At 39.2% G+C, this 22497-nt stretch overlaps 1 protein-coding gene across 1 annotated transcript; it reads right to left on the reverse strand.

Moving 5' to 3' along the window:
- Positions 1-4338: 4338 nt before the first annotated feature.
- On the reverse strand, positions 4339-22402 carry LOC117293813 (ATPase family protein 2 homolog). Its single transcript, XM_033776264.1, has 13 exons — positions 22026-22402; positions 20502-20787; positions 19011-19795; positions 18699-18828; positions 16835-17015; positions 15960-16094; positions 15259-15376; positions 14227-14375; positions 12965-13174; positions 10859-10992; positions 10345-10471; positions 6354-6518; positions 4339-5483 (listed from the first exon to the last, which is right to left on the reverse strand). The coding sequence occupies exons 1-13, from the start codon at positions 22321-22323 to the stop codon at positions 5307-5309; spliced, it is 2895 nt and encodes a 964-aa protein (XP_033632155.1). The 5' UTR covers positions 22324-22402; the 3' UTR covers positions 4339-5306.
- Positions 22403-22497: the final 95 nt, after the last annotated feature.

Genomic DNA, 22497 nt, shown 5'->3' on the forward strand with positions numbered 1-22497 from the left:
TTTTAACAAATATCCCTATAATTATTTCAAAAATAGGTAATGGCCTGACGTTTCAACCGTCGGATACCAGAGTCTTTCTCGAAGACTAAATGAACCTATAATATACCTATTTCTTTATATACCTATTTCTTTACCTTATGGTGAAAACATGAATACATTAACAAGGAATGGCTGATAGAGGGCACATTTTCCCAGAGTGAACAATTATCCAGACGTATCATGTACACCATTCACCTCAAAAAGACAACTCTAATACCGTGTAGGCCACCAGCCCTATCCTTATGCCTGGGTGAACCCGATCAATTTATTGCGAAATTTCCCACCATTTGTCCTGAGGGCTCCACGCAATCTAGATTTTATATTGGGCAATATTGTCTTTTGAAATAGCATTGTTCTGAACTGAGTCACCAGAAGGTGAATATGCAAGTCATCTACCCCTATGAACTGTACCAGATATGGGGCTTAACCGAACCCAAATCCGAATTCGCAACTTGCAAACGAAATAACGGGACATGTGTTAACTATAAAGTTGAACACTATTGGTAATTACTCAAAATACTTGTTAGCATAAAAACCTACTTGGTAACGAGCAATGGAGAGTTGCGGATAACATAAAACATTGTGCGAAACGGCTCCCTCCTCAGCTCTGAAGTAACATAGTTTTTTTTAGAAAGAGGTAAATTTTCACTCAAATAGTAGACTTCACAGGCCTGAAGCCATTTGCATCTGAAAACACACACATGTGCAACAAGGGTGTTTTTTCTTTCATCATTCTCTAGCATTTTCGAAAACCAAATGAGCCCAAAGTTTCACAGGTATGTGATTTTATGCATATACACCAGGTGAGAATACTGGTCTTTGACAATTACCAATAGTGCCCAGTGCCTTTAAAGGCAGTGGACACTATCGGTAATTACTCAAAATAGTTATTAGCATAAAACCTTACTTGGTAACGAGTATTGGGGAGCTGTTGATAGTATAAAACATTCTGAGAAACGGCTCCCTCTGAAGTAACGTAGCTTTCGAGCAAGAAGTAATTTTCCACGAATTTGATTTCGAGACCTCAGATTTAGAATTTGAGGTCTCGAAATCAAGCATCCGAAAGCACCCAACTTCGTGGGACAAGGGTGTTTTTTCTTTCATTATTATCTCGCAACTTCGACGACCGATTGAGCTCAAATTTTCACGGGTTTGTTATTTTATGTATAATATTGAGATACACCAACTGTGAGGGCTAGTCTTTGACAATTACCAATAGTGTCCAGTGCCTTTAAGGCACACATATTTAGTAAACTTTTGTTTTCTCCCTTACTGTCTTCTTGACAACAAAGTTGTTCCAAGATTCACACTTTGTGATAGCATTCCATTCCTATCCAACATCAATCTTTTGACAAACCCAGGCCATGTTTTTACAGTTGAGCGCCAAGATCCACCGCAAAAGTACACCTAACCCCTCTAAACCAAACTATGTTTCCTCAAAACCAAACCCCTCTGGGATTATATGAAGAGAAAGACCTAGGAACGACAAAAAAAAACTTCTCAACGCGAAACTGCCAGAAATCGCACCTGGCAGCTACCCAAAAAATCAGGGGCGAGTGAAGAGCTCGCGCCGGTGGGTTCCTGACACGGGGGATATCACAAATACAGTTGCGTTATATCTGCCTCAGCGACTCCACCGGGACTTTCCACAAGTCGTGTTTTTCCCGCGCGAACAAAAGTTCTGAGTTTCGTCGGTGCACGTGTGGTTCCCAATAACCACACACACATTGATCCCATGTACACCCACCCAGTCAGAGCATACTTAACAGGTCCAAAAGAAGAAAACAAAATAAATAACCCAGTGAAAGGACTTCTGGTGGTGGAAAGAAAGAGAAAGAGAAAAAAACGTGACCACTAATAAATATATGTTTTTTCTTCTTTCTACCAATAGACTAAACATCCGGAACTTCTATTGTGTCACAGTGAATGTCAATATTGTTTGGTGTATGCGTTTCAATTCTTCGCAGGTCCCCGGTATGACACGGGTATTTTCCCAATCTATTTGAACACAGCTTCCCCACCTCGGCTCGGTTGGCTGGCAGGGGTTGGGAAAGTTGGCCTTTATATTTATTTTGGGTTACGTGCACTGTTCGGTAAAGTGCAAGAAGCACTGGTTGATCTAGAAAAACTTTCTTTTTATGTTTCGCCCGGTAGAAGTTCTAAGCTTTACACAAAGTTATCCAAGATCCACTTTATTATTTGGGATGTTTTATACTTTTTAGATTGACAATATTGTTTTGTATGATTCCGCTTCTCTTAGTCAATGGAGTTACGAGATAATAATGGAGTTACGAGATAATATTTAAAAAAAAACTTGTCACACGAAGTTGTGTGCTTTCAGATGCTTGATTTCGAGACCGCAAATTCTAAATCTGGGGTGTCGAAATCAAATTCGTGGAAAATTACTTCTTTCTCGAAAACTACGTTACTTCAGAGGGACCCATTTCTCAGTGTATTATACTACCAACAGCTCCCCATTACTCGTTACCAAGTAAGGTTTTATGCTAATAATTATTTTGAGTATATTACCAATAGTGTCCACTGCCTTTAATTATTTGTGAGTTTACAATATTGTTTTGTATAGCTACAAGATGTGATTCCGTTTCTAGTCCATGGATTTGGGTGGGGGGGGGGGGGGGGTACTGTGCATGCTCTCTCACTAAACTAAACTAATAATAATATACCAATAATTACAACTTAATAACAAGCCTGTTCCTTTATCTACAGATAGGCCTACACAGACGCCCTAAAATGTCTCGTGATTTTTCTCACCACCACAGGCGAGAGTCACCGTCCTGACAAAAAAAGGTATGAAACTGGGACTCAGATCTTAGGATGATTAAACTAGCCCCTTTTGGTAGTCGAAATTGAAAGGAGCGTTTGGGAACAGTATCCACAGTGCTAAATAAGTAGGCCATAGATGCAAAGAGCAGGATTTCTGTATATATCTGACAAAAATACATATTTTTTGTTCATATATACAAGGTGTTTGTCTTCAGATCAACCTCGTCTATAAAAAAACAGGAATTACATCTCACTTTAAATATTTAAGCTTTTCATTTTCTGAACGAACGGAAACAAGTTCGCACTTTCATTTCCACTTCTTTCTTCGTCTCACTAAACCACGCGACGTTCGTAGTACAAATTTGACAAAAACAAACCGAAGTCTGAACCTTTAAAGACAGTGGACACTATTGGTAATTGGCCAAGACTAGCCTTCACAGTTGGTGCATCTCAACATATGCATAAAATAACAAACCTGTTAAAGTTTGAGCTCAATCGGTCATCGAAGTTGCGAGATAATAATGAAAGAAAAATAACCCTTGTCACACGAAGCTGTGTGCGTTTAGATGGTTGATTTCGAGACCTCAAGTTCTAAACCTAAGGTCTCGAAATCAAATTCGTGGAAAATTACTTCTTTCTCCAAAACTATGGCACTTCAGAGGGAGCCGTTTTTCACAATGTTTTATACCATCAACCTCTCCCCATCACTCGTCACCAAGAAAGGTTTTACGCCAATAATTTTTTTGAGAAGTGTCTCCAACGAAATCAACTTGTAAAATTCTGAGAAAAGTGAGACATGATAGACACACTTGCAATCGACCGTAAATTAATGTAATTTCAGCGCTGGTGCAATTGTTTTTGCCTAGTGGGTTTTGTGATCAGGCGCTCTGAGCACTTTAGTGTACGAACACGACAAGAGAGGGCGCTGTAACTCAATAAAGGCAGGTTGGTACTGTGGAGCAAAATAGGAACATGTTTTATTGAGTACATTTGCTGACCTTTTATGGTGTATGCTGAAATAGACTCTTCGGGCTATTAAATCACAATATATTTTCTGATTTTGCAAGGGCAAATAATCATAAATCATATTAAAGACAGTAGACACTATTGGTAATTGTCAAAGACCAGTCTTCTCACTTAGTGTATCTCAACATATTCATAAAATAACAAACCTGTGAAAATTTGAGCTCAATGGTCGTCGAAGTTGCGAGATAATATTGAAGAAAAAAAAAACCTTGTCACACGAAGTTGTGTGCTTTCAGATGCAAGTTGATTTCGAGACCTCATCTAATTCTGAGGTCTCAAAATCAAATTCGTAGAATATTACTCCTTTCTCGAAAACTACGTTACTTCAGAGGGAGCCGTTTCTCACAATGTTTTACACCATCAACCTCTCCCCATTACTTGTTACCAAGTAAGGTTTTATTATAATAATTATTTTGAGCAATTACCAATAGTGTCCACTGCCTTTATTGTAGGAATAATACCATGTCTGTAAGTGGTATATTTGCATCATCAAAGCTTTATTGCATTCAATTGAAAAAAGGTTGCAAGGAAAGGGCCTAAGGCTGTATACATTTTAAAACCACTATTTAAAATGTGAATTTTAATACTTTTTGTTAGTAATGTTGAATTTAAAACAAACTATAATAAGTACTTCTGAAATAATTGAGAAAGAATGTGTAACAAATTAAATTGGGTTGTTATTTTGATTTATTTTTCAGTGTACGAACAAAGTATTTTGTTAAGAAACTAATGAAGAATTTCTGTACACATCCGAACTTCTGGAAATAGTTGGAAAATTGTTCCCCTTATACATTGAAATGATGTACTTTCAACCTTTTCAAACCCCTGGAGTTAAAGATTACCAGGAGCTTCTGAGAACAACATCACAAGTGTTAAAGAAGTAGATCAAACAGTATGCCTTTTTTTAATCTAGAGAACATACAGTATTTTTGTTTACCAGGGACACTTTAAAATTCAGATAAAAGTCTAAAATTTCTCCATCCCTGATCCAAGTGAACATTTCCAATTAAAGAACCATGATTTTTGTAAGTATGAATATTAAGAAGCAGTTCCACAAAAGTTGCAAAATATTGAATGAATTATTTGCTCTATTTGAGCAAAACATTGTGAGAAAGATACAGCTTTTATTGGTTTAACAGGTAGATTTTCAAAAGTCTGAATTCAGATTAAAGTCAGAACTATTTCATCTCTGTTTGTTTTGTCTTTGCTTAGTATGAAGAAGTGACACAAAAGTTGCAAACTATTGAATGAACTATTTGCTCTTGATGAGAAAACAAATGGTTGATTCCGTTTTCTCTTGTCCACTCTTACGTGCATACTCCTCCTACATTTGTCAAAGCTGATGAAGAGTACGTGGCTAAACGTATGAATATTATGAAGCAAATCCACAAAAGTTTAAAGCTATTGAATTAATGATTTGCTCTCGATAAGCAAAATACGACTGACTTGTTTTCTCTTCATATACTGTGAAGTCCACTCTTATGTTCATACTCCTCGTAGAACTGTGTGAGCCGAGGCGAAGTACGCGGCTGAACAGTCTCAAGAGCCAGCAGGAAATGGCGGGGGTGAATGCAGTCTGCGTCGATATCCTCCTGCATGGCCGAGAGGCCGGCCTCGCGGCAAACCGCCACCACCTGGAAGGAAAACCACAAGGGGGGAAGGAAAGCGTGCATCTTAAAGAGGAATTTCCGGTCCTGATTAGCGAGCCCATTGTTTACGTCTTGACAAGAGGAAGATGCTGTTAGTCGTTAGAGCTTCACATGTGATGAGGAATGACACTGTCTGATTTCAGACAAGAGCCTTCGTTTGGATTTCGCTGAGTAATGGAAGGACACGTCAGACGTTCAAACCACAAAAAGTTTAAAGATTTATGAAACGACAATTTCTTCTCTCCAAACTTTCTCTCAGTTTGATTATGGTCTCTTAAAAATATTTCTAGTCCAGAACAAGAGTTTAGCTAAAAGCCCTGCAGTATTGTGGATTTTCCTACCAAATTCAAGCCCTGGAAAGTACCAAATAAACTAATAAATCAAGAAAAATATACCTTATTGTATTTAAAGGCAGTGGACACTATTCGTAATTACTCAAAATAGTTATTGGCATAAAACTTTTCTTGGTGACGAGTAATGGGGTAAACATTGTGAGAAACGGCTCCCTCTAAAGTGCCATAGTTTTCGAGGAAGAAGTAATTTTCCACGAATTTGATTTTGAGACCTCAGATTTAGAACTTGAGGTCTCGAAATCAACCATCTAAACGCACACAACTTCGTGTGACAAGGGTTATTTTTCTTTCATTATTATCTCGCAACTTTGATGACCGATTGAGCTCAAATTTTCACAGGTTTGTTATTTTATGAATATGTCGAGATACACCAACTGTGAAGGCTAGTCTTTGACAGTTACCAATAGTGTCCACTGTCTTTAAGGAATCTCTTTGCCCTACAAGAAGAAATAAAACCCAAGAAGTTTACAAAACTGCTAAGAAACAAAAAAAGGAATCTCACCTCAGCCCCAGAATAACTCTCCGTTCTCTCAACCAGGAGGTTCACATCCACATCGGGAGCGATGGGCATTCCTCGGAACTGGATTCGGAAAATCTCCTCTCTAGTCTGAGCGTCGGGCAGAGAAATGTAGAGAATGCGATCTAGACGTCCCGGTCGGAGTAACGCCTGTTAAGACAAAGCATAGGATTTGTAATTATAACAACAACAAAAACAATTGATTAATTAAAATGTGAAGCTAACTGATTATGAAGTTATGATTTGGGGTTGAACCATAGAGCTCTAATATATAGCTCTATGGGTTGAACAAAGAAACAATTTACGAGAGCAGGATTTGAACATGCCGGTTGAGCTTTCTAGCCCTATGTTGGTTCAAATCCGACTTTAGTCTTTTTTTTTTTCAACCCCAAATCAGTTTACAATGTCACCTATATGTAAGATGTTTTTATTTGAACAAGTACTAAGAAAATATCTCATAATTTTGTCTAATGGTGTCAAGTATGGCTGAACACTCAACACAATTGAAAGATATTAAAAAATTAAATGTATTTTACCAGTAACTTACAATACATGAAATGTTGGTTGGCTGATTCTACTAAGCAAGAATTTTGTGTGCTTAGCAAATTTGAATGAACTTCAGGATTTGTTGAAATCCCATGGTTACCAATCCTATTACAATCATGGCCAAAGTTCATCCAGTTCTAAAGCTCACCAAGTGCTTAGCACACCAAAAATCATGCTTAGCAGAAACAGGTTACCATCCAAAATTCCATAAAGTTTACGTTATTGTTACTGGTGCCCCACTTTAGTTATAGTTAGCAAAGAAATTTGCTAAGAAGAATTTTAATGTAACAGCTTTATAAAATGTCAATGGATCAACTAAGAACTACAAATTTTATCTAAAAGAATAACACAACAAATTTCCAAATAGAATTAACATATCACTGTTAAAAAAAAATTGTTTAAAGAAAAGAAAAACAAATCAAATTTATGTGCAGCGTATGGGGGAAATGGTAATAGAAAATAGAAGTGAACATATCACTATTAAACAATTTTTTTTAAATACATGTAGAAGAAAAAAAATCAAACTTATTTTCCGCATTTTGGGGGAAAAGGGTACTCAAAATAAACAGAAAGCTCAATACAGCACCCTAGTCTCCCTCCCACGCTGCAGGTTTTACCCCTCTGGGAGTCACTCACTGACAGAGACACCCTCGCTACCACGGCGACATTTTCCCCTCCACCCACAAAGTCAGCTTAGAGAAGTTGAGATGGATAAACAGAACAATCCCTAAAGAATACTCCATATTTTTCTGTTTATAAATTCCATCCTTCACCGGAAAAACAATTTCTTTTACAAGAGGAGGTATTTTTTTAGGAGGGGAAATCTTTAATTGCCAGTAGATCTGTGCTACTTCCTTTCATCCGGCTATTATGTATTTTCCCCCCAAATAATCAAGGTAGAGGTCCATTTTACATACGACAGGAACAAAAGTTAATCGAACAACAAAAAATTGGAGATGAACTGAACTATATGAAGTAGTCATAACATGGAGGCTGGAAAATCCTTTATAGTTTTTTAAGAATAAGGTCACAGTTGGACTAGTCTTGGCTCCAGACGTTATCTATCTGATGATAATGATGTAGACTGTTAATCACTAATCAAAAGCTGAAGAAGCGCTTTTCACACTACTCCATTACCTGGGGGCAACCCCATGGGAATAAATGCTGACCCTTTTCACACTTGGATCCTTTTACCCCTTTACCCCTGCTCTGGAGTAGGGGTTAGCAGTAAAACTCTGGGGTATACTTGCAACCGGAATTCTGTGGAATACGCCCCTCTTAATATTTATGCATGAATACGTCACAATTCTAACCCAAAACGAGGCAAGTGGTGTTGGACGTGCGCCTATATAGCCTCATTTTGGGTAAGAATTATGATGTCATGCATGAATATGAGTAGCCATGGGGTAATTAACTTCTGGGGCCTCCCCAGGGCTGCATTCCAAGAGGATAAGAAGTACAATGTGAAAGGACTACAGAGATGCTGCACTTTTTGTGCTTAAACTCTGATATTAAAAGTCAATGAACTCCTTTGTACTACAGCGCCCTCTGTTGCCGGAATGTATCACACTTACACAAAGACGGATGCAAAGCTCTTGAGAACAAGACTATACACCAAGGGAAGACTGTGTTTGACAGGAGGGTAGGAAGTGTCCCTCTGTGTTGGTGCGACTCTAGAGAGGACCACCCAAAGACTCAAGACCTCTTGGGGAGGATATAAGACTGCCTCTAGGCACTCGTGACCCCATGTGACACCCAAGGTTGTTATGAGGGGGTACATCCTTACTTTGTTTGTTTTTGGTGGAAGTGAATTAGGAAAACAAAAGAGGGGGATTTTTTTTTACAGGGTCCAGTTTTAAGTTTGGGTCAGAGTGATGGGGGAAATACAAAAGTGCTGTGTTGATTTGGTGGCGTTTCTTAGCGATAACAGAAATACAACTTTTTGGGGGGGCTCAATTTGGTTTTAATAGTTGTGCTAAGAATTTTAACAAGTTCCTTATGGCTTTGAGTGAAAATGAAAGCAAGAGAGGCCTTTTGAGCAGACATTTCTTGTGTGAAAATTGAACATCTGAGCCAAATAATAAATCACAGCATTGCTTCTTACCAAAAAAGCGTAGAATTTTGTGGGAAGCAGCGCTGCAAAGTTAGATCATGTTCACATATAAGAGAGGTACAGGGCATACAAACCCATGTGACAGGCAACCAAAGGGGTAAGTTCAATGCTGTTTTTATTCACTGTTATGACAATACAGGAATTTAAATTCAAAATCCCTGTACAAAAATGAACAGACTATTTGAAATGTAACTGTGTCAAACATTTTGGGGTTTCAACAAATATTGCACAGAAAGGGTATCAAACACTAGCATTTTAATGTGAGGTTAGAGACTCGCAATGTTTTCCCCACTTTCACAAGGACGCTCATTGGAAAAACAAATGGATCACAAAACAACATTTGACCTTGGAGGCAATCTTCAATATACTATAAAAAATAAAAAATAAAGGAAGTTGACATTGGTATATTTTTATGGTCATAATGCATTTAACAAATAGGTCACTGGGTTATTTTATTTCATTCTACATACCATCTTTTACCACCTCAACTCACTGAATAGTACTCTCAGCCTGCCGCCGATTTCACAAAACTCTTCCTAACTTAGGATTAATCTTAGGACGAGTCCCTATGCCCTGCACTGTAGCATGTAAACCTTAAGATTAATCCCAAGTTAGGACGAGCTACTCGTCCTATCTCGAGATAAGATTAAGATTAATCTTAATCGACACCTGTGCTGCCAAGATTGTAGTGCACCAAGCTTACACAATCACAGGGTCAATCTCTGCCCTCACAGGTACCAGTTAACACCTGGGTGAATAGGATTCAAGTGTCTTGCTGAAGGACACAAGTGTCATGACCGGGATTCAAACCTACACCCTGATGACTAAGCAACAATGGTCAAATGTCATGGTTGTGCCTACCACAAACTCTGTGCTTATGGCACCTATTAATGCACATAACTATATGAGCTGTAAGCGCAGAACTCGGCAGTAAGCAGAACCATGAAATTGGGCCCTGAAAATGACCCTGACATCTCATGTCATGAGCTAAGGCTAATGTCAATTACAATTTTAGAAAGTGTCTTTACTGAAAGACACAAGTGTCAAGACAAGGATAGGAACTAACACCCTGATGACTTTAGCTACCAGGGTCTAATTTGATAGCTCTGCTTATGGCAGAAATCTGTGTTTATGGCAACCTGCTAGGCATATAAATTAATGGGCTGTAAGTGCAGAATTCCAGAATAAGAAATGACCATGACACGCCATGACATGACCATGACATTGGGTCCTGCAAATGACCATGACATAACGTGACATGACCAAGGGATCATGTCAAAGTCAATGTGAATCTTACAAGTAAGTCTGGTACCCTACCTTGTCAATCATATCAGGTCTGTTGGTTGCAGCTACTATGGTCACGTCTTGTAGTTTCTCAACGCCATCAATCTCAGTCAGAAGCTGACCCAGCACCCTGTCAGCAACGCTATTCCCTCCAGATGAACTGATAAGAACACAACAAAAATGGTGATTACTACTGATAATAATTCACAGTAACAAAGACATAAATTGCGAAGCACACAAAATTTTGCACAAGGACTATCGAGACAGAACAGCACAGACAAACAGCACAGACAAACAGCACAGACAAACAGCACAGACAGATCAGGTATTTTTTTACTCCCCACCCCCATCTTTTTTTTTAATTCAAAATTAAGTTTAAATTAAATGTTATTTCATTGAACCCACCCCCATTTCAAAAGGAGTCAACATTTTTAACAAACAATTGTTCTGAATGACCCCATGTCAAATTATAGGTTCTTTAGGCAAACATAACAATTTCAAATAATGCAATTTAAAAAAAATGGATTGGTCAAAAGACGACACCTACCTTCCCCTTTCCACAGCCAGGGCGTCCATTTCATCAAAGAAGATGATTGCCGGAGAGGCCAATCTAGCCTTACGGAATACTTCACGGACAGCTCTCTCCGATTCACCAACCCATTTATTGAAGAGCTCAGGACCCTGATTAGAAGAGGAGGTTAAAGAGATCAAGTATGAGGTCACAGTAGGTCAAATATGAATCAATTCCAATTAGAGAAACCACACATTGTAGAATCGCGCTAGCGTTGGGTGTATCGTGTGGAGGAAAAACCACATGAGGGTCTTTGAAACCAGGACTACCTACTTGGATATGTTATGTGTGCTATGTAAAAATCCAGCTACTAAGGGTTAAAACTGCTTCCAGTGGTCCGACATCTGCTCTAGCAATGCAAGTTTTGGGGCCCGAATCCCAACCACGTGATTTGTCTGTGGATTTGTTTTCTGTTTTCCACAGTACTCTGGAAAATAACAAGTATACAGTGCTTAAAGCCATTGGACCCTTTCAGTACTAGCCTTGCTCAAGGCAGTCGCATTATTCGCTCCGAAAAGACGCCGCTGTAAACCGCCCGTATACCCTGTGCGTGGTGCGTGCAATCACACCGCATGTATACACACTGTCACATCGTACGACTACTGTGCACACAAGTCATCCGCACTCGTACCACTAACCGCATGCGGAGGCCGTCAGGCCGAAAGCCTTGTCGGGTCTGTAACTTCCGGGTTTAATGTGTTGTATTGAAAAATTTCCACAAGTGGAAAAAATTGGGGGGGCTCTCGGATATGCTAGTATGCAGCCCATGAATATGTATATCTTTCGTCAGACCTATCAGACAACACAGGATGTGAGGCAAATGAATTATTCATTTTGACGTCCAATCACGCACGTCTATCATGCTCGCTGAGCGTCCGTGCTAGTGGTGTGTGATGTAGACATGTCTCGTCTTTCGCGGGCATTGAGCTGACCGTGGGAACTCTTCGCTTATTATAGTAATGAGGTCAGTGGCTTCAACACAGACCCCACAAGGCTGTCAGCCTGACGGCCGACGCATGCGGATAGTGTACGGGGGCGTCGTGTCGTGCGATGTTATGCACAGTGAACACGGGTGGGTTTTTATACAGCGGCGGTCTTTTTTCGGAGTTGAGTGAATATTTCGACTGCCTTGAGCAAGGCTATTTCAGTACAGAAAACAAACAAAAAAGTTCACAGATTTACAAATAACTTTCAGGGTTGACAGAAGGTAGTGGTGAAAGACTTCTCTTGAAATATTATTTCATGAAATGCTTTACTTTTTGAGAAAACAGTAAAACAATATCAATTCTCGATATCGAGAATTACAGATCTATTTTAGACACATGTCATGACACGGCGAAACGTGCGGATACAAGGGTGGGTTTTCCCGTCATTTTCTCCCGACTCCGATGACCGATTGAGCCTAAATTTTCACAGGTTTGTTATTTTATATATAAGTTGTGATACACAAAGTGTGGGCCTTGGATACTAAAGGGTCCAATGGCTTTAAAGGGAAGGTACACGTTTGGTAATTACTCAAAAAAAATATTAACTTAAAAACTGACTTGGTAACGAGCATTGGAGAGCTGTTGATGGTATAAAACATTGTGAGAAACGACTCCCTCTGAAGTAACGTAGTTTTTGAGAAAGAGATAATTTCTCACTAAAATAATAATAGATATCTAGCTATAAGTCTTTTATTCCAATCTGAAAGCACACAAATTCGTCCAACACTGGTGTTTTTTCTCGAAACTTCGAAGACCAATTGAGCCCAAATTTTCACAGGCTTGTTATTTTATGCTTATGATAGGATACACCAAGTGAGAACTTTGGTCTTTGACAATTACCAAAGGTGTACAGTGCCTTTAATACACATCAGTGTAGAGGTAAACAAAAACCCCATTATATTATAGTTATGAGAAAATAGACTTAGCTGCTAACTGCTTACCAACAAAAATGACCTATGGTATAAATGCAAAAAATAGCGACTTGCCATACGCTCGACCCTAGTAGTGTCTTCCTCTTAGGCTAAACCCATACTTAGCCATATTATTATATGGGAACACGGAATCGCAGGATGGAAATTAATATCTTTGTTCTCACCTTGACCGCAATGAAGTTAAGTCCACTCTCTGTAGCCAGTGCTTTGGCTATGAGAGTCTTAGAGCACCCTGGTGGTCCATACATCAAGATACCTCTTGGAGGAGTGATACCCATCCTCTGGAAGGCTTCTGGGTGTTTGATCGGCCACTCTACGGCCTGTTTGAGCTTCTGCTTGATGCTGGCTTGACCACCGATGTCTGACCAGTACACCTGGAGAACAATAAAGATTGATCAGGTAAGTTTAGTGTAATCAAGGCAGTGCGTTTGGGATATATGAAAATGGAAAGTGGTAGACCAATAATTCAAGAAAAAGAAAGGTTTCGCCCTTAATTCAAGTGAGACATCTTTTTACACTGGTCGGTCCGTTTTTTTTCAGTGGCCCACCAGCTTTTTCACTGGTTCTACACTGGAGAGTTAACGAGTTGGTGTATCGCCCACCAGTAGCTGCGGTGATAAACAAAAAGAGAACCTAACCGATTATACAAACTTGAAACCAAGACAAACATCTGGTTTGATGCTCGCGCAAGCTGCGCTTGGTCTGCACTGTACTATCCTTTTCTTTAAGTTATGTTGCGCCAGTCTGTTTTCTTCATGAGGTGCTGGATGCATAGTGAGTGCAGGTGTGCCAGGAGATTCTGTCCCCCCTACGACAAACTGTGCACAAACTTCTTCCGATAGCGCCCTCTTTCCTGCTTCAACCCATGTTAAAGGGACACGTTGCCTTGGATAGGGCAATTCGGTCAAATAAAAACATTTTTTGTAACAGTTTGTTATGAAATGCATATGATTAGAAAGATGTTTTAAAAATAGAATTCAATGACCCGCACAAATATGCCTCAAAATTGCACAGTTTTCCTTTACTCTGCAATCTAACATGGTCGGCCTTTCGACTCAACAAAATGGCATGCCGTGTTGGACCACGTCTTATCAGAAAAACCCTGCAATTTTGAGGCATATTTGTGTGGATCAATGTGTTCTACTTTTAAAACATCTTTCTGGCCATATGCATTTCATAACAAACGGTTACAAACACTTTTTATAAACCAACTCGACCTATCCAAGACAGCGTGTTCCTTTAAATTCCCATATGAGGGACAAAATCTGTGGTGGACAGATTTCCCTGGGACACCTGCAATGCAGCTGATTGTGTACTGCATTGACTAATTTGAGAGGAAAAAAAAACAAAAACAAAAACACCTGTCTCCAGTCCTGCAGAAATGCAAAACAACAAGATTTTTTTTACAAATTACGATGATATTAACCTTAGGTACTCTGATCTCCACTTCCCTCATGGCGCTGGGTTTGACTCCCTTCAGAGCTAGCACAACGTCTTGAGGAGACACCGAGATATCATCCTTCAACTCTGCATCAATAAGACTTCCCTTCTGTCTCTCAAAACAACGGATTGCAGCTGAAATGAAATAGAGAAATGGCCATCGATGACTGTGCAAGTTTAAAGAATGTGATTTTGTTTCCCTCACATGTTAAGGTAAAATACTTAAAAATCTACAGTTCCCCAAAAGTATGTCAGTTGAACAACAACAGGGGACTTTTGAGATGCTACATTGTAGGTGGCAGCAAACTTACCAGTACATTGTTTTCAGTAATGAGCACATACTCAAAACAATGACAAATTTCCTGGTAAGTCTGCTGCCACCTAGCACTCCAAGTCTGCCATTGCACTAAAGACACGTGAGAGAAAATTTTTGTCATTTGTTTTTTGGGGGGTGTTTAGTTAACTTCAATTACTCAGTAGAATTAAACGATATAATTCAGACTCAACATTGAACATAATTTGTTTCTGTTCAAGATATTACACAGTAAGTTACTTTGTTATTCAATTAAAAAAAAAAAAAGGACTGCCGGACTTGTCCAGTCATTAGTTTACTGTCCCAACAAATTGACTGTCATGTCATGGTCGAGCGGTTTAGGTCACCAGACCCAAGCTGTGGTGTTGCCATAACTGCTTCATGAAACGTTGGTAAGATAGTGCTTTTGAATTCTGCTCTACCAGCCAGGCTTCTAGTGGATGATACCCATGCCAACATCCTTATGGACTTTGAAGAGGGTAACCCTGTTTCAGCACAAGGAGTAGAAGGCAACGTGCCCCCTGGTAGCAGTTGATTTGGATCAACAGCCAACATCAGTTAAGTGTGGCCCTCAACTTAAAGTGGCGATTTCTCATAAAATAATACAACAAATAAAAAATAAAACCACTGGCCTCAGGACTGCAGTCCAGTGTAAAATTAAAGCCCATACACCTCCTTGCACTGCTGCAATGAACAGTTCATTACCTTCTTTGCAAACTGCAGCTAAGTCTGCCCCTACATAGCCATGCGCTGTGTCTGCCACTGTGACTATATCCCTCTCTGTCAGGGTATGTGGAATACGCTGAAGACATTTTGTTAAAATCTGGAGTAAAAAAAAAAAAAAAACACAGGCATGCAACTTTTGTTTGTCAAAACCAGAGGAAAGTGCCAGGCACAGCAACATTTAGTATTTTTGTTGTATCCTATACTTTCGTTAGACAAGCATGAACTTGTTGGATGGCCTAATATGCATGATGTAATAATGTTTCAGTTGAGTAATTCTAAAGTGTATACAAGAACATACATTTGTAAAATAAAGTTGAGTAATTCTAAAGTGTATACAAGAACATACATTTGTAAAATAAAGTTATTGAAATATATCACAGGGTTTGAGTACTAACTACCGCATAAAAATTGTGTTTTTTAAATTTCAATAGAACAGTTAAAATCCAACGATTTGGTAATTTGCTAAAAAGCTAAAAAAATTACATGCCAGGTTAAAGGCACTTTGTACTACGAAGTATCGGTACTTGAAGACTTTTTGCAAAGCGTGTTGAATCCGAGCGATCAAGAGCATAGAAATTTCCAGTTCTGATGGTCGATTCATCAGAGCATTAGTTTGAAAAACTTCACTGCTGAAGCAGTCAGTATTTGTATACTCTCTAAAGTCTAAGGTTAGAACTTACATCAGCCCTCTCCACAGCATTTGGAACTCCGATTTCAATCTCTCTGTCAAACCGTCCGGGTCGTCTCAAAGCAGGGTCGATAGCATCGGGTCGATTGGTTGCTCCAAGCACCATCAGGTGACCCCTCGTTAACATCTATGGGTATTAGAGTATCACACAGTCATTATCATCATCATCGATCACTTTTTTTCTTCATCTGATATCGTTCAACATCACAAGGCCACGGGCGGTCACTTCATGTTGAGGGCTACACTTAACTGAAACCAGGGTCACGTTGCCACCTTTTCCTGGGACTGCAACAGGGTTGCCCCCTCCGCAGTCTGTAAGGATGTAGACATGGGTTTCATGCACTGGGAGCCTGGCTCGAAGAGCAAAATGCACTGCGGCCATTTGGCAAGAGTGGTCTGACCACAGGTTGTGCAACTTTAAAGGTTGTGACGATATCTGGGTGCCCTCTGGTCCACCGTTTGCATTTGGACGCCCTTCTTAATCTTTAATCACAAATATATTTTCCACATCCCCCTCAAGGTGATCCCTAAACAGACGCTTCCCAGGTTGTAGCTTATACTTAAGTGCAATCCCTAGGTGTACGGCAGTTTAGGGCACCACCAAACAACGATATTGACAAAATACTGAGCCTGCCAACATGGGGTAGAAAGCTCAATTAGTAAAGTGCCGGCATGGTAATCCGGAGGTTGCAGGTTCAAAACCTGTCCTAGTAAATTTGTCCTTGTTCAACCCAATATTGAATTAACCATTTATTACTATATAAGTTTAATTCAAAGGCAACCATTGATAGAAACACTAAAACAAAATGTTTAGCTTATAAACACAGACTTAAAAGCAGTGATTATACTTTCAAGTTGGAGCCTCACCGAATCGACACCATCCATTAGAGTCAGGAGAGTAGCAACGATCCTTTTTTCCAAGTCGCTCTGGACTTTCTCCCGGTGGGGACACAAAGCATCCAGCTCGTCAATGAAGATTAGACTGGGGGCGTTTTTCGCTGCCTCTTGGAAGATGTTCCGAAGTCTGGCTTCAGACTCCCCATAGTATCTGGAGAGAAGATAAAATTGTCAATCCACTGTTTTTACCAAAGGGCTTTTGTAAGAGTATAAAACTAACCAAGAAATCACACAAAGAGTATAACGGTAATGTTATTATGTTACGGTAATGTTTTTTCTATGAGGTAAAATTAATAAATTAAAGGGTGGCTGCAGTGTTTTTTTTATTCATTTAAATGATTAATTTTTTTTCTATGAGGTAAAATTAATAAATTAAAGGGTGGCTGCAGTGTTTTTTTTATTCATTTAAATGATTAAACATGATTTTTTAAACCTGAAATCTTTTTATATATTTTTTATTAAATGCGCAAGTATTTTAAAAATGGTTTTCAAGAGATTAGGGGAACCCACCCCGCCTCTAAAAGGGAGCCTTCATTTGCATAAACGTGACGTCATGTCGGGAACCCGAGCCGCCGGGCCCCCTGGCTGTGTGCATATAGAGAAGTGTGCACTGTGTGGCCTGGTACCTAGGCGCGTGTAGTTAGGGACCAGACTCTTTTTGCCGACGGTATGTTTGAATTCCCGACATGACGTCGATGGTGGGGGGGCGGTAACAATCCACAAAAGGGGGGGGGATGACTTATTCGCTAATTACGCAAGTCAGATATGTCGGGAATAAACAAAACACATTTTATTGATTTTCAATACATATATCAGAAATAAATGACAGCAAAATTAAATGTTTTATTTGAATTCACTGCAGACTCCCTTTAAAGCGAGAGCATATCCTCTGCTTTACCGGTGCTGCAATACTTCCAACAGTTGATGATTTCCGGAAGGCAGGTGTGAATGTACACATAAGTTAGAAATAAAAGATTGGCAACGAGGTCTTAAACCGCTGTTTAAACAAGCAGGGTTGTTGCTGAGCCAACAGTGATGTCCATTATCAGCATCTTTAAGTGAATCTTGTATGATTTCTAGGTTCGTTTAATACTCTTACAAAAGCTAAATACAATGTGGCAACTCAACATACAAACGGTTGGACTCTGATTTGGTGGTATACCTGATCTCCTGTAAAGCGTTTCAATGAACTTTCTGCAGGATCAGTGAAAACTGGCAGAAAATCAGGAAACTTAGTTGAAATTTCATTTGTTTCAAACAGCTTTTCAGTAGTTTATTTCTTTTGTTTTCCCGATGTTCCCTCTTCCCTTGTTTCTGTTTTCTTCTTTTCATGCGCTTTGAGCACCTTGTTAGGTGGATACATGCGCAGTATAAATTGTCCTGATTATTATTATTATTATTAAGCTATGTCTTATAAAAACAAATGCACACATTACTTAAAGGATTTGGGTACTTTTTCAAAATGTCCATAGATTTACACTAAACTTACAGGGTTTGAAGATAATGATAGTTGAAAGCTTCCCTTCAAATCTTACATACTGAGGTGCTGTAGTTTTTGAGAAATGAGTAAAACAATGTCATGAAAATACGTTTGTGAATGATTAAAATAATTTTCATGACATTGTTTTACTCATTTCCCAAAAACTACAGCACCTCAGCATGTAGTATAACAAGGAAGCTTTCTACTATCATTAACTTCAAACTGTGTAAGTTTAGTGTAAATCTGTGGACATTGTGTTTTTTGTCCTACAAAAGTTACATACACCCTTTAAGTGGTGTTTTTACAAATCGAAACCATCATTGTTTTCGTTGAGAGCACAGAATGATGCCTTACTTGCTCATGACTTCTGGTCCGTTAATGATGGTGACGTGTGCTCCTACTTCATTAGCCACTGCCCTTGCAGTCATGGTCTTCCCTACCCCAGGGGGACCATACATTAGAACTCCCCTGGGTGGGGGAACACCTACAAGAATGAAGAAAAGAATACAAGAGTTAAACAAACTGCAAATCTTTCGAACAGACTTTCATCTCCACTACAAAATGTTTTTTTTTTTGCGTTTCTTCTTTTTCAGTGAACTAATGTCAAACTTACAAACAGGGTTGCTTTTGTGGTATTTTTAAACCAATTATTGAAGAGCAACTAACCTAATGATTTGAAGAACTCCGGGTTCCTCAGTGGAAGCTCTAACGTCTCCCGAATGGTCTTCAGCTGCCTTGACAAACCTCCGATCTTATCATAGGTCACTAAGTCTTGTTGAGCCTCCTCATCCTTCGCATCCGCAGCATCATCAAGTTTGCTAGCAAAAACTAATGACGTCTTCATACTTATGTTACTAAAGACAAGGTCTGGATGTCTTGTGCCGGATCGTTTCAATGGAGAGTTGAAGGATTTCAGTGACGAGTTGGAAGATTTTTCAAGATGTAATTCTTGAAAGGATTTTGACAAGCCTTGGACAGAGTCTTTCCCGGAGTTCGAGGAGTTGGTTTTCTTTGGAGTAGAGGTTGATATCACCGGAGAGTATGACAAATTGACAATATTTGAAGTGCTTAAACGATTGGGGGTTTTATATCCACATTTCATATTTTCAGACGGTGAGCGTTGAGAATTGGTTCTACGATTCGGACTTGGACTCAAACCATCATCCAGAAAACTACACCCGACATTTTGAGGTAAAATGACGCTTGAGTTCGACTCCGGATCTGCAGTCCTCAGCACTGATTGCTCACTTAGTCGAGGCTGTGTCCTGTACGGTGGTTGGTCAATATCAATGACTGTTCCGTCGGTCAGGGTTATTTGAAGGATTTGTGTCACGACTGGCTTGCCGTAGAAGTTGACGCTCAACAAAGAGGCGGCAAGTACGCACCTCCCTTCAACTGCTCTTAGAAAGTATTGTTTAAACTCTGCACTTTGAAGAAACTTTCTATCATTCCTACAAATGACAGGCAAATAAAAGAGAAACATATAATTGAATGTTAAACTTTTGATCAACACTAAGAAATGTTCTCTTAGCCGAAACTCCGTAAACAAAGAAACATTTATAAGTTTTCAATTTTTTTTCCTTCAATCTTTGATTGAGATGGTCTTCCCATCAAGGGAACTTGGCAAACTCCCACAAGGAGATATATGAACACCAAGCTGACCACAGCCAACTTCCCTCATACAAACATTGGTATAATGTTTATGATTTTAAATTGCACAAGTCAATAAATCATGATTCAGTTAGTCTAGTCATTGTGAAATAATGGTTAGCTTGGTAGGATTCGAACCCACAACCATGGAGAACAAGGAGGAATAAACTTAAAAGCTCCATCTTCCAGGCTTTAAATATGTGTTGGCTTGGAATTTCACTCTAGAAGTAGGGCTAAGGTTACTATAAGGTACGCTTTAAATACCCAATCAAATATTTACGTGAATACTTTGTTAAGAAGCACCGATGCCAAGGCCGTTCATCAGGGTCACTCATCAGAAATCTGGCTTCTGCCTTTAAACTTATCAGCACCTTCCACTGAAAATCCTGGTTCCTATTTCACATGCAAGCAAATCATGTATACAAAACATTCCGACCCCCCACCCACACCCACTTTGACACAAGAAAGTTTGTTCCACTTTCGTAACTCAAACCAGGCTCAACTCACGTAGAATACAGCTTCACTTCCGCAGCCGATAACATCCTTCCACAAACGGCTTCAACACCCACCAGCTCATTACCCACAATCCTATGCACTTCTTGCAGGTGGTTGCTGATCCCGACACTGGAAGAGGGAAAGTTGGCTACCGGCCAAGCGGTTCCAATCAGCCTGACCTTTGACCTGCAGGTGGTGAGGAGGACAGGACGGCCAATGCAAAGGTTACACAACCTCATTGTGTCTGGGTTCAGATGAATCATTAAGGAGTGACAGGACGACAGGAGCTTCTCATTACCTGATGGTTGAGATCAGATAAATATCGAGTTAAAGGCAGTGGACACTATTGGTAATAACTCAAAAAAATTAATATCATAAAACCTTACTTGGTAACGAGTAATGGGGAGAGGTTGATAGTATAAAACATTGTGAGAAACGGCTCCCTGTGAAGTGACGTAGTTTTTGAGAACGAAGAAATTTTCCACGAATTTGATTTCAAGACCTCAGATTTAGAATTTGAGGTCTCGAAATCAAGCATCTGAAAGCACACAGCTTCGTCTGACAAGGGTGTTTTTTCTCTCATTATCTCGCAACTTTGATGATCAATTGAGCTCAAATTTTCACAGGTTTATTATTTTATGCATATGTTTAGGTACACCAAGTGAGAACACTGGTCTTTGACAATTACCAATAGTGTCCAGTGTCTTTAAAACCTAGATTAAATTAGAGTCAGTAATGAGTAAAATATATTTCTAAACGAAACATGTTATCAAAAATATGAAACCAAGTACATTGGAATGATCCCTAGATGAAAGTCAGTAACACTTTATTTTGAGAAGATTTCCGTATCCTGACACCACTTTTTCACTTATAAATGTTAACCAAAAGGAATATCTCTTTTGAGTAAAATTGAAACTAATTTATTTCACAACAAATAAATATAAATGGTGGCAGGATACAGAAATTTTGTAAAAATATTTGTAATCAAAACATTCAAAAACCAACACTGCAACACCATATAATTTGATTGATCCTTTTATTTATAACCAGGGTGCTTTATAGACCAAGTAACTGGAGCGCTGTGTCTAGGTGCCTCACTCCTTTTTAAAATTTGACTAGAGTAGAGTACAATGGAAAAAAACCCAGTCAGAATAAAAAAAAACGTTAATAATAATTACCTCATAATTAACAAAGTAGATAAGGCAAACATTTTTAAGCACTGATAAACGATGTATTTATTGAGTTAATATTAATAATTATTTGAACAATCAATTCATGTCAACTTTAATTAATGACTAAAACTTACTAAAAACTTATTTGACCATAACAAGATTTAGAATAATCATAAATTGCTTCTCAAATTCCTCAAGAAGTTCTCAATCTCAACATTAATGTTTTGGATGCCAATAATATTAGCAACAACTAAAATATTGCATTAATTAAATAACAACAAGACTAATGTAATACTAGAAGTACACCTGTACGCGTAGTTAATTAATTGACATTTTTTCCCAAAAGAAAACTTAACTGGCACACCTTTTTCAACTTGCGAGCACACTTCTCCGAACAGAACACCATTTCTAATGAACCCATGGGTGGGAAGCTCGTCTGGTACGTCCCCCGCGGACCCGAAGCCAGCCCCGGTCTCGTCGCAGTTTCCACCGTGAGAATCGGCGCTGGACGACGGCATTGGACTCTGTCCCGGTGTCCGGCATGTCCGGTGAATTTTCGCACATTGCGTCTTGTGATTTGTCCAGTCCCTGCTGCCGACAAGGATGTCGCATATTTGGCAGGCGATCCACTCCGATCTCGTGGACTTCTTCTTCGATGACATTTTATTTGTATCTATTTATATTTTGAGGAAACATGTGAAAAATAGCGCAACTTTCAGAGTGCATTTACCGGGTGTGCATTTTCCAATTGCTTACAGTTATGGTAATTACCCAGACTCACTATACCTATTTTGATACGCAATATAAAATTTAACATAGAGAACCAGACTACATCA

The sequence above is a fragment of the Asterias rubens genome, chromosome 8, assembly GCF_902459465.1.
Source record: "Asterias rubens chromosome 8, eAstRub1.3, whole genome shotgun sequence".
NCBI lineage: Eukaryota > Metazoa > Echinodermata > Asteroidea > Forcipulatida > Asteriidae > Asterias > Asterias rubens.

Excerpts from the sequence above, each read along its gene's own strand:
- LOC117293813 (XM_033776264.1), bottom strand. The coding sequence starts at position 22,323 with ATGTCATCGAAGAAGAAGTCCACGAGATCGGAGTGGATCGCCTGCCAA. Across the intron at positions 19,796-20,501 it reads GAAGTGAAGCTGTATTCTAC|GAATGATAGAAAGTTTCTTC; the intron begins GTGAGTTGAGCC and ends TGTCATTTGTAG. Across the intron at positions 16,095-16,834 it reads TAATGGATGGTGTCGATTCG|ATGTTAACGAGGGGTCACCT; the intron begins GTGAGGCTCCAA and ends TAATACCCATAG.